At 31.9% G+C, this 13,520-nt stretch overlaps 1 protein-coding gene across 1 annotated transcript in view; it reads left to right on the top strand.

Annotated features, from left to right (window-relative positions):
* Positions 1-280: 280 nt before the first annotated feature.
* The window catches only part of LOC133171926 (serine/threonine-protein kinase TAO1-like), a 22,751-nt gene continuing 9,511 nt past the window's right edge, over positions 281-13,520 (top strand). Inside the window, exons 1-15 of the mRNA XM_061306718.1 lie at positions 281-391; positions 2,583-2,802; positions 3,325-3,396; positions 4,939-5,040; positions 5,383-5,428; positions 6,417-6,566; positions 6,745-6,897; positions 7,148-7,323; positions 7,625-7,816; positions 8,056-8,202; positions 8,498-8,668; positions 10,432-10,566; positions 10,976-11,104; positions 11,476-11,673; positions 11,873-12,112. Of these exons, the coding sequence (XP_061162702.1) occupies positions 2,671-2,802; positions 3,325-3,396; positions 4,939-5,040; positions 5,383-5,428; positions 6,417-6,566; positions 6,745-6,897; positions 7,148-7,323; positions 7,625-7,816; positions 8,056-8,202; positions 8,498-8,668; positions 10,432-10,566; positions 10,976-11,104; positions 11,476-11,673; positions 11,873-12,112 (2,043 nt within the window). The 5' untranslated portion in view covers positions 281-391; positions 2,583-2,670. The remainder of the gene's footprint in view (positions 392-2,582; positions 2,803-3,324; positions 3,397-4,938; positions 5,041-5,382; positions 5,429-6,416; positions 6,567-6,744; positions 6,898-7,147; positions 7,324-7,624; positions 7,817-8,055; positions 8,203-8,497; positions 8,669-10,431; positions 10,567-10,975; positions 11,105-11,475; positions 11,674-11,872; positions 12,113-13,520) is intronic.

Raw genomic sequence — 13,520 nt, 5'->3', positions numbered from 1 at the left:
AATTGCATCTGACATTTTAACAGGAGCTCAAGTAGTTAGTAGAGTTGCCAAAATTTCCATATGACATGAAAAATGTTTGATCCACCACCAATATAATGATATTTTTCAGTGCGGACCTGCTATTTGGTGTTTCCGGCAGTCTACACACATTTCGGCAAATTTCCACGGTTGTGATATTATCTTATGAAGATTGGTATTGCTGTGAATAAAAGGTAAAGCATGGCATCCTTGAAATAGAGCGAACTATTGACTAATATTTTGCCCAAGTTCCCCGGCCTGTTTAGCGCATGCGTAAGTGTGGCCATATTAGAAGTAGGGAAAAAAGAAAAACGAAAGAATTTGAGGGTTGACCAAAACATTGGACTAGGAAAGTGAGAATTATCCATAAAAAGTAATTATGAGCAATTGTGTCAAAATGTCATAACTTTATAGTGCATCACATGGATTTACTGATTTGAATATGATGAATAGACAGAATAGGGACCCGTCTAATTTTGGATGATGTCCACTCCTGTGTGTATTTTATGTGTTTATTTGCTTAGGCAGAGGTGTGGATATTTTAACGGATGTTGGTCATGCTATTATGATTAGAAAGGACAATGGGATACGTAAACAGATCATTTGAAATGCTAATTGTTACTATAAATACACACATCAACCTCTCCCAACCCAGAGGGAAAGCTTGCCCTAAGGAAGTGTAACCTCTGCATGTTGTCGGGTTTATTGAGCTTGGTGCAGTCAGATCTACACATGTCATTTTTTTCTCCTACTGTCAACTTTATTTATAATGCAGATGATTACATGTTTCTTCTTGCCTTAATCATAAAGTTAACATATGATGTTTTTTTGAGGTACTAGTATTGGTATGTTGTGAACTGTGTGAAAGAAAGACTGAATAGGTAGATTTCTTAGCCAGTAATATTAAACTTGTTCAAATTTATGTTGCATCTTGATAAGAAAAAGTTTAAGAAAACCCCATGTTAGGAATTTTACACAATTTGATCATATTTTGAAAAAAAAAAAAACAAGTTCATTTTTGGATATCATCTTTGATCTCACAAAGATCGCAATGAATTTAGGGTCCCAGTTCAGCTTTTCTCCCATTGAAAAGTTAAGCAAATTTACTCTAGATCTCGTCAGTTCTTTTGTCTTGAAACCCATAATCTCTCAAAGTATTTTCCAAGTCCTCTTCTGTAAAATGCCTTATTTTCACTCTTGATCACTCAAATCTTCAGGTAATTATATATCTTTTTTTTTTATTCTGAGTGTTTTAGTCATAATTATTGATGTGTGAATCCTTATCTATAAATCATGAAGGAAGCACTTTTGTTTATATAATAATTATTTTTTATAAGAATCTGTATATTTATTGAAATTAATATTTCTGAAAAATTGACAAAGGAAATATAAATAGCCTAATGAAAATCAGATATATCAATTGATAACCAGCAGAATAAAGATGCAGATTTTGACTTCTTGATCTGTTGGACTATCAGTGTCACAAAGTTCTTTAGGGGTCCCTTGAATTTTGAACTTTTGTGAATCACTTGTATTATTGTACTATTTGCAAATGAATAATTTCATCCTTAGTTTAGTAAACGGATGAAAATAACATGCCTTATTCAGTCAGGGGTGAGACTGAAATCCGTCATTTTTAAAATGACAATTTTTAGTCATAAAATAAAATTTTTATTATGATTTAAATTCGTCATTTTTAAGAAAATGATGAAAAACAGTCATAAAAATTTAGAGTGTTTCTAGAATACCGAGTTACCTCTCTTTGAAAAATGTTAGATCCACCAACCGAAAAAAGGACAAAAAACATTGTAAACAAACTTCATTTCTCTAATACAGGTGACTACAATACTGGTTATGTTGACAGTACAAATTTCCCAAGCAAAAATAAGAGTGGAAGAGTTATTTGTCAATTTATTTGCATTAAATAGGAAAGAAGACAAAAATGACAATATTCCATCTTTTTTCAAAATGGAGGGTCTGGGTGCACTGAAATATCTCGCATTTTTTACGGGGTGCACTTCTTTTTTATGGCTTTAACTTTTTGTCGAGACTTTTCTCTACAAGTACGTTTTTCTTCCAGACGGCGTACTATATGTTTTTATAGGGCTAAAAGCCATGTAAAAATGGCAAATTAGTTCTACCAAAATTCGACATTTTACCGCTAAATAATAACTTTCACCTTCCATGTTGATGTTCTAACGCACGTGGTCAGCAGTAATTAGTGACCTGGATGAAATGAAACTTGCGTAAACACTCTTCTTTCAGCGGTAAATTCAAATTTTGCTTTTATGTAACCAGGTTAGAAGAATTAAGTTGAAAAAGAAAATATGACGATAGTAAGTCATATTGACAAAAATGAAGAAAATACGTAGTTAGTAAATATGACGATTATCCATCATTTTTCAGAAATGACGGATTTCAGTCTCACCCCTGACTGTTATTCTTTGATATACAATTATTTGCCATTTTGTTTTTATTGTAAGAACTTATAGCACCCTACCATTCTTTGCAATTAATTTGTTAAAATTCATGTTATTAATATTTTAATTTTTATTCATTTTTAGTGTAAACCCTATAAATCTCTTGCCATATAATAATATCATGTGGAAGCTGGAAAATATGTAAGATATGTAGAAAAAATAACAGAGAACCATGCCGTCTTTACCACGCCCTGGTCAGCTCAAGGACCCAGAGGTTGCTGCATTGTTTTCTCAAGAAGACCCAGAACGTATATTTTATGACCTTAGAGAAATCGGCCATGGCAGCTTTGGAGCAGTTTACTATGTAAGTAGAAGAAGGATGTTTTCATTGTCATGAACATAGTTTTCCATACAGCACTTGATCAGCGAGTATTTTATTTTACATGACAAAGATAAGACATGATAGACTATGGGCAAGTGATTTTGACTTGTCCAAATGCAAAACTTGTCCAAAATTAAGAAAGAAGAAATTAAAATGTATTACTTTAAATGCTATGATAAGAAAAAGTGTGACCAAGTACACTACTGTCTATTTTGCAAGTTGAGCTACCAGAGTTTCAAGGCTACGTTTGTACATAAATGTATACCACTGTCCTTGCCAATTTAAATTTTAAACATTCTTAATTGTTTTTTTTTAATTTTGATTAGAGCCAGTGGACCATTGATTAGAAACATAAAAAGTATAGATTTGCCAAATAGATTGAAACAAAGTTTTGTATTTGGTTTGACAGTGGTTTAATATGATTTTTGCAGTGTTAGTGGTACAGTTTATGTATATATGAAAATTTTAAGTAAATAATAATAAGCAATATCTTTTTAATTGCAGGCTAAAAATAAGATCACAAAAGAAATTGTGGCCATCAAAAAGATGTCCTACAGTGGAAAGCAAGCTGCTGAGGTAAACTTTATAAGCAAGAATCTAAATCTCATAATAGATGTATGTTTCCTTTGTTATTATGGTATGTACCTATGATGAAAATAACCGGTAGGGGTAGGGTGGGTCCACATTAGGCAATCAAAGCCTTACATGGGAATATATAGGAATTTTTTTTTTATTTAAGAACACCCAAGCCATGATTATTAGTCATATTAATATGGAAACAAGTTTGTCAAATTATCCTCCCCCCTCCTTGGTATAGGGTGGGACCACATATATATATATATATATATATATATATATATATATATATATATATATATATATATATATATATATATCTATATGTTTAAGGTAACTTTTCAGTACTGAACTGATTTATTTTCTCTAACCAAAGTGCTCAGGTGAGCAATGTTGCCCTTGTGTCCCTTGTTTATTATGCAATACCAAATTTAGAGTATTAACTAGAAAATTTCAAATACTTTACAAGTACAGTATGTTGATTCAAGTACATTTGATATAATTCTTGTATATGAACATGAATCTTACATATTTACCATTGTCACAGTGTAGGAATAGAATATTGTAATTTATTGTGATGTGGTTATTGGTATGGATAGCACTCTGCACATCCACATAATTTAAGGTCAAGGTTACATATTCTATACTAAAGTAACTGAATCTTAATATGCTTGTCAATGAATAATATATTGTTGACAAAATGGAATTTACAGATTACTGGATGGATATTGCAAGTTATTTTTAAGAACTTTAGTAAAACAAAGTAAACATGGTAAATAGGAATTAAGATTTAAGTTCGTTTGTACTGACACCCACTTCCTACTTAATATCCTTCATCCGTTCATGATAAATAGAGATGGCATGCCATTGATATTATTCATTCAACATCAGTATCAGCATGATGAAACAGATATTTATTGATAAAAAATTCATTTTATTCCAACATTTAAAAAAAAAAAGTTTTTATATGGAATCCCTGGTATTGACTAAAAGAGTTTAATGCAAATTTTATACATGTATACACTTTATAGAGAGAAACAGTCTTTATCCAGTGTTCCTTTTAAAAAAAAAATAAATTGATCAAAAGTAGAACATGTAGAATGAAATTGAATTATCATGCCCACATTTTTTGGCCAATAAACTGGCACAAGTATATATTATTTAACTTCACAGGGTTACAAAAGTTTTTGATATAGCTTATTAGTTGGTTTTATGCTGGAATATTCCTTAAATGTTTATTTTACAGCATTCAAAGTAATGGATAATGATAAAAGGAAATCTTTTATACCTCCATCAGTTTGACAAGTAGAGAATTTCATCATAAAAAATTGTACTGTCGAACATTCGTGCAAGAAGATATGTATTTGAAACAAATATTTTTATTCTTTAAATTAATGCAAAAATTTACTCCAGTATATTTAATTAGGTTTTAGTTCATAAATATTTGAGTAAGTTAATTCCATGATTGATATGTAATATGTTATAAATGTTTAATTCTTGCATATATATTACATCCTTATTCTGTTTCATTAATTCCAACAGAAATGGCAAGATATTATCAAGGAGGTGACATTTCTGTGTTCAACCAAAAATGACCACACAATCAGTTACAAGGGCTGCTACCTGAGGGAGCACACAGCCTGGGTAAGGGGAGATGTTTATGTTTACATTAATGGAGCATTGTCACTGTTAATATAGGAAACATCCCATTAAGATCAATACTGATACAGAAGTAATGTTTCATTATCATGATTATATTTATTGATCTGAAGTTGTATTATTAGGTAAAATTTAGTATTTGATCCAGGTACATGTAGTTGTATCATTTCTTACTTGCAACATAATGAAGAGATTTCAGTTGACAAGTCAACAATAAAAAAAAACTTGTTCTTTCAAAAATCTTTCAGAAGTGTGTTGTATACAAGTAACTGTTATATTTTTTTTAAAATATGTACTACCTAATTGAATAAATGATTTATTTCACAGCTGGTAATGGAGTATTGCCTAGGTTCAGCCTCAGATATTGTAGAAGGTGTGTACTGATATGTTCTTTATGTATTATAATGCAAAACTGTTAAGCATAGTATAAGATCTTTGGGAAAAAATAATGATAATAAAACAAAACATACCAAACAAATATGTCAAATAAAATATAATTAAATAGAAAAATGGTTAGTTAAGAAAATTAAGTGAAACAAAACATTTTCGCAAAACCAGTTACATGCTTAATAAGCGTAAAAGTAAATTCAAACTATTAGGTGTCTGCCTGTTAACTGTCTTGTCACAAATTGTGTTTGACCTTTGATGTTTATATATGTATGCATATATATTCCTTTTGACAAGAACTTTGTTTGTGAACTAACAATTTTGACTTCTTTGTCTTGACATTGGAGTTTGATCTTGGAGTTTGACCTACTTGTGAAAAACTTAAAATTAACTTTAACTTTGGCCATGGCTTTTGAATAGTTGAAATGTGTATTTCTTATGGCAAGACCTTTTTTTTGGTACCACTAGTTTTTACATCATGACCTTGGCCTTTTAGTTTGACCTATTTTTGTAAAACTTGGCCATAACTTTTGAATGGTTAGTGCTAATGCATTCATATTTCACATGTATATTCCTTGCAACATGACCTTTCTTTTGGCTGCCAACAATTCTGACCTTATGACCTTTTCCTTGGCATTTGACCTACATGTATTTAAAAAAAAAACATTAACCTTGGCCATAACTTTTGAAATGTTGGTGGTAGGGCTTCCATATTTCACTTGTGTATTCCTTGTGGCAAAACTTTTTCGGGTACCGACATTTTTGACATCATGACCTTGACCTTGGAGTTTGACCTACTTTTGAAACTTTTTCGGGTACTGACATTTTTGACTTCATGACCTTGACCTTGGAGTTTGACCTACTTTTGAAAAACTTAAGCATAAAACTTAAGCATTGGCCATGCCTTGGCTTATGGCGGTCATCAGTGTTTCACAAACTCATCTGTTATTATTTTTTTTTTTTTTAAATTTAAGTCCACAAAAAAGCCTTAAAAGAGGTGGAGATTTCTGCCATTTGTCATGATGCTTTACAAGGATTATCCTACTTACACAGTCAAGGAAAAATCCACAGAGATGTCAAAGCTGGCAACATTTTACTCACTGAAAGTGGCATTGTGAAGCTAGGTAATGCTTACTTATTTGCCTCAATAAAACTGGATAATTCAGTAACAGACATTTTCCCTTTTTTGCTTTTCAACCATTCACAGATTGAAAATCATGAAATCACCACTGCTTTTTATTTGGAAGGATGTCAGACTTAATAAATTTCGATAATCTGTGTTAACACTTGGTGTTTTTGCAGCTGATTTTGGTTCAGCATCCATGGTGTGTCCCGCTAACTCATTTGTTGGGACTCCATATTGGATGGCACCTGAGGTCATACTGGCCATGGACGAGGGTCAGTATGATGGGAAAGCGGACATCTGGTCATTAGGCATCACATGTATAGAACTGGGTAAATATTTTTATGATTTTGTCTTTTATTGAATCATCACTAATGCCTGACTGTGTAGTAAAAGTAACACTTCTTTCATTCTATATCATTTAAAATAAAAAAAAATGGCCAAGGAAAAGAGGAAGTTAGAAAAAAAAAAATTAGAAATGCATGAAATATTGAAATATTTCAGAATAAAAAGTACATTGTTTGCCACTCTTTCTAGATGAAATGTAAAAAATAAGTGCAAAATGTTGTGTTTGTGTTTCAGCTGAGCGTAAGCCACCATTGTTTAACATGAATGCAATGAGTGCTTTGTACCACATAGCACAGAATGATCCCCCGACGTTAGCTGGGGGAGAATGGTCCGACGACTTCCGGAGCTTTGTTGATTCCTGCCTTGCCAAATCTTCCTGTGATAGACCTTCTGCAGATAAACAATTACAAGTTAGTGTTTCTTAAAGCTTTATTTATATTGATAAATATTTACCAACTTGGGTCCATAAAACAAAGAAATTTCGGCATGAATATCGAAATATTTAAACAAAGAGGAAAAAGCTGTTTCATAACAAAATACATCTGAGTGGTGTTTGAAGAAATGAAGTGTATTTTGATATCCAAAAGAAGAATAAGAATTTTTTTCACATCAAATTCAGTTTAAATGGTGACTAAAAATCATTCACTCTGATATCTGATAAATATGTCAGACTTGTCAAAATATTTATACAAAATGGTGTCTCGTTTTCAGCATATATTTATAACGAGGTCCAGGCCTGGTAATGTCATACTGGACTTAATCCAAAGAACAAAAGATGCTGTGAGAAAGCTGGATCATCTACAGTATCGTCGCATGAAGAAGCTGTTAATGGTAGAAGATATCGAGGGAGATTTAGAGAGCAATGGTCCTGATGACAACATCTCCACAGATGAAAACTCGCAGGTAAATGTCTGATAATGATCATATAGAAATACAGCTGATTAATCTTTACCTGTATTTTGCGTCCAATCATATGATTATTCACGGTTGAGAGACATCTTTGGGGTGTATGCCATGGGTTTCATATTTGTTGATCTTGACATAGTTAATACTGAAGAAGCATCTTAAACTTCGGCAGTAAACAAAACAAAGAGATAAAGGATATGAATATTAAACTGTGAGTGGCATTTGTGTGTTTTCAGGATGATGAGAACATTGACAGTAGTAAATCCAGCAGTATTGCCAGTCATCAGAGTGGTGTTAGCACCAGCAGTAAGTCAAGCTCACAGAACAGTCTACAGACAGCCCCCAGCGAGGAACCAGGCTTTACTAACTTCCGACATTCATCAGTATGTACACCCTAATCTTGTGTATTTAAAATCCACCACAGAATTAAATTACCTGTCAAGCTAGAAGTCAGAGGAAAACTGAAATTATAGTGTAGAAATTATAGTAGAATTTTTGTGGGTAATGTCAATTCTTTTAGAAAGATTCAAAAGACAGGTATGATAGAAAATTCTTAAGAGACAGTGGTGATAAAGAAAAATATTTGCACTTAAAATTACAGTAATATGATATTTTGTGTTGAGGGAAAGTATTCTGAATGGATCTTCATTTCATATAAAATACATGTGACCTTTGCAGATATCCCAGGCCAGTGGTCGTAGTGAACCAGACACCAATAATTTTGCCACAATACGTCCTACATCTATAGTTACAAAACAGTTCAAAGAACATGAGCAGAGCAATGAACTGAAGGAGCAGTTCACTGGGTACAAGAGAATGAGGAAGCAGCACCAAAAGCAGCTTAAACAGGTGGGTAATTCTCCATGTTAAAGATTCAATGCAATGTTTAAAAAAGATAATGACTGTTGCTCAAAGGTTATTTTGCTACACATACATTCCATAAAGATACATGAAGAATTTTGAATAATTATTCTGGCAGACATGAGAAAGAGAGTCATGATGCTTAATAAGTAATTGTAAGAACATTGTATCATAGGAAACATAATAAACTTAGGTAACAAGTACCGGTGTAAAATAAAAAAAAAATTGAATGCAGAAAGGTTTGTCAAGTTTTAGGGAATACATTAATATGTACATGTACCTATTATGTCTTTTATGTTGAAGTAGAAAAAGCAAGTTTGACTTGAAGTGTCAGAATATCTAATGAAAAATGGCTGGAATTCAGGTACAGTGGCGCCTCATTTATCCGGACGCCTCTGTCCCCAACGAAATCGTCCGGATAAATGAATCGTCCGGATAATTGAATCACATCTGAAAAAGCACTCTCTAAGCATGTATATATGCACATTTTTGTTTCAAATGTGACAGCAAAGAAAAAAAAATTAAATTACATTTTGGTTAATTGTTTTAAAAGCAGTAATTGATTAATGAAAAAAATATATTAAAATGTAATTTACACAATTAAAAAAAATGGATGGGCAATTTTATGCCGAAACCTCCTTTTTTAATTTGCCTTCTCTTTGGCTTGTGACTTCATGGGTTGAGCAAATTTTGATCTATTGTTGTTTTATTTCGCCATATTTTGTAATTATTAAAGCTCATATGATATGACAGAACTGTTCAGCATCATCATTGAAAATGTTCAAATATAAGCTAACCCTGTATATTCCCCGTATATTCATTACACAGGGTTACTATAAAATTAACTGAACACTGCAAGCTAACTCAAACAAAGTATTAAAAACATTCGTAAACACAAACCATTTTCATGATTATCAAAATTATCTTTTTCTACAGGCGATAAGTTTGAATTTTGATCATCAAAAAATACCTTGAAAAACATAATCAACTTCTGGACGTTTGTAAACGGTAGTACATTTGTTACATTAAAAGTTTAGACTTTATCAAGTTACAAAAGTGTGTGTGAAACATTAAAGAGAGATATTTCTTCAATTATGTACCTTTCTGTCCTGTGGGGGAAAAAAAAGCGTTTCAAATACATTTACGTTTTTTGAGAAATGGAACATCGTAATTTAAACTAACGCAGTCGACATGATAAAGAGCATTACGAAATCGCTCGTTATTTATCGTTCATTTTATTTACAACTCTCCAAAATTCTCCTGAGTTTACCGATGTATATACGGTTAGCAATATGATTTTGAACGGATTATTATTTAATTAATACACAGTGTCAGCTAACTTCTTTGAGCTTCATAATAAAGATAAACGTGTGATTAAATTGGGGTAAACACACGCTAATTATAGACGCTATTGTTTGTAGGTCACAAGTAACCGCCTTCAAACTGACTGCATGGCCAATGTTTTTACAACAATTAACACGAATGCAAGATAAGTGTGAAAATGTCGTTTACTTAAAAAATTACCGTCCGGATAAACGAGTCATTTTTCAATGAACTATTATGGTTTGTAGTAGAAATTGACCGTCCGGATACGGAACGCGAATTTCCGGATTAATGAGACACAATAACGTGGAAAAAAATCGGTTCCCAAAAAAATATCGTCCGGATGGTGAAGCGTCCGGATAAATGGCGTCCGGATAAACGCGGCGCCACTGTATATCAATGTTTTACTTATGTTTGTATCTTTGTAGATGGAGGCTAAATTTGCAGCAGAAATGGAAGAGCACAAAGTGAAACTTGACAAGGAATATGATGCTGTCAAACAGAACTTTGCTGCAGAAATAGATAAATTACGCAGGAAACATACTGCTGATATAGAAAAGAAGGTATTACAGTTGATTTGCAATCATGTGAATTGAAGCTATTGCAATTATAGTTCAATTATTACTCTTAATCTTTATAGGACTTTAATGTGCAAAATTAAATACATGTGGTTGTAAATAGCCCTGAAGGTACCATTAGATATCTCAAATAATCTTATGACAACTTTCATCTGAACCATGTTCTGATTAAAGGATAACTTCACATTGGTTCAAATAGAAATTTTCTTGTACTGTATATTTCAAAAAGATACACAGTATATTGGTTTAGTTACTGAATATTTTTTGTTATAGTCAAACACAGCTTCAACAAAAGGAATAGGATTTTACACCAAAAATTCACTTGTTTGCTGATAACTCATTCACCATCAAAACGGAATAGACTATCAGATAAATAATGTCGGATTCATTTCAGAATAAGACACATCAAGCCATGGAAGCCAAGCTAGCTAAGCAGATACGACAGCAACAGGAGACGGAGAGAAAGAGTTTTACCAATTTCCAGAAGAGGGAATACAAAGTCACTAAAGAACAGATGAAAAAGGTAGGCTCAGCAGCATCTGATGCCTCTCCACAAGGATGATGTGTACGAGTAACTGTAATGCAGTGATATTTTAATGTTATTGTACCATTTGAGAAACAGGGAAGACAAAAATATAGCTTTATCTCCTCAAAATCAAAAAAAAAAAAGTGTCATTCGTTGTTGTTTGCCAAATAGGTTTAGTTTTTTTGGAAATGACTTTTTATCACATTATATTTTCATAAACAATTTATACATAGTGGTTAAAAATTAAAGAGAAACCATCCAATTATAATAATAAATTTCTATTCACTTCAAGAAATAAATAATATGTTAAATTTATCAATAACAAAAAAAAAATAGCCTGATTTTTAAAATTCAATTTTCCAATGTAGGAAATTGACAATAACACACCAAAGAAGGAACGAGATGATACATTAAGAGCGCACAAAGATCGACTCCAGCAGCGTCAAAAAGAGGCTGAGGAGAGACAAGCCAAGACACATAAAGAGGCAATGGAGTTTGAACTTCGCAAATTTAAGAGACGGAAACTTTTATCCATGCATAAGTTGATGCAGGATCAACTCAGGGATGTAAGTGTCTATGTCTGTCTGATAATAGGCTAAGGATAGTTGGAATATTTCTTTTTGTTTATGATGTAAAAATCATTTAACAAGGTATTCATATTGCTTATTTGGGTTTATTTCAATTTCATATACAATGCATTTAGTTATAACTTGTTTGAATACATTGCAAGAAAATATATCAGGGATGTTTACTTTTTTTCTGCAGCTATTGAATAAACAACAGACTCAGTTAGAATTTGAGCACAATATGTTAATTTCACACCACGAATCAACTCAGGATTTAGAATATAAACAAATAACTGCTATTCAAAAAATGAAGGATGATCACTTAAAAAAGCAACACCATACAGAGAAAGAAAACCAGAAAGAATACAACGCCAAGGAGGAACAGCAGTTAAGGAAAAAACATGCTTTAGAACACAAACAACAGCCTAGGAGTCTGAAGGTAGGGGTTGTGGAAGTTATTAAAAAAAATACAAAGTTTGTCAATTTAAGATAAGAATTACAATAAAATTGCTAATGATCTTGGTTTCTGAAAAAGAAATAGATATACATGTATGTAAATCTCTTTTTATTTTGCAAGAACTTAAGTTTTGCTTATTACACAAGATTGCCTGCTAGCAAAAATTTTCATTCTCACAGATACATGTATTTGTATTATGAAATATATACAGCAATAAAAAAAAAATTGGATAAAATTTTGTTCTCCCTTATACATGTAAATACTAAATTACTATCTAGAGAAAACAAGATGTCATGAAAATTAAGTGATCTACAGTCCTTTTCATGTAAATGTCACTTAAATCTGTTTAAAAGCTGTTTAAGTTTTCAGTCATTTATATATATATATATATATATACACATGTATATATACCATAAGTTTTGGGGTATATGTCGATGGGGTGTATAGGTCGACAGGCTCATTTTCAGCCGTATTTTTTAGAAAATCCTTAGATAGGACGAATTTGGAAGATAGGACGAGGCTTTGTTTATCGATTTCTAGAGATTCTTACATAGATACATGTACTACATATCAGAACATGTAAACCTCTTTAACTTAACCCGTGATATTAACGTATTGAGAAAATAAACTAGTATTTTTATGAGTACAGTATTTTAATAGTGTTTTATACAAACGTAGTTAAAACTTTCTTGAATTGTGATATAACGTATTTTCTCCAACTTGCCTGTTCAATGCAGTCGTAGTTTGACTCTGTCGTTAAACACATAAATATGATAGTATAAAACAGCTATAATTAGGTAAATACCCGAAATCAAACAATAATCATTTCCATTTTAGAACATCGTGGACACATTCTTTTATTCCAACATTATTTATTGGGGTAAAAAATTAACTTCGATGACCGCCATTTTTATATTTTCTTGTCCAGGGATTTACTAAAACACGCAAATGACTATTGCATGTAATCGGCGCAAATGAAATTAATCATATTAACATGCAATAATTTTGCATGAGATATTGTTGTAAAAAATAAATTTAATTGAGAGTACATTCGCAATTTAACAGTCATCAAGAATTTCACAGTTTTGTTTGTTCAATGATGTATAGCACTAATACCCCTGTAACGGCACGTGGATCTGTTAATCATGCCCTGCAGGTGTTTTAACCAACACAGGTGTTAACACCTCTGTGTACACAGTGTATATCCCTTTATCTGTCAGACAATTAAAATCTTATTAGAAGCCATTCTTCGTATAATTCAATGTACCCAAGGCAATGTACCCCTTGGGTACGAGGAAGCTTTCAATTCTATCATTTAAAAAAATATTTATTTTGTAAAACAAAAACAAAAAAAATGTGAATAAAAAATAATATATCGTGAATAAATGAA

The sequence above is a fragment of the Saccostrea echinata genome, unplaced genomic scaffold, assembly GCF_033153115.1.
Source record: "Saccostrea echinata isolate AGI-Se365-2 ecotype Australia unplaced genomic scaffold, CSIRO_AGI_Sech_v1 ptg000054l, whole genome shotgun sequence".
Classification (NCBI taxonomy): Eukaryota; Metazoa; Mollusca; class Bivalvia; order Ostreida; family Ostreidae; genus Saccostrea; species Saccostrea echinata.
Note: the sequence above shows the minus strand (reverse complement) of the source record. Positions and strands in the feature narration are given on the sequence as shown.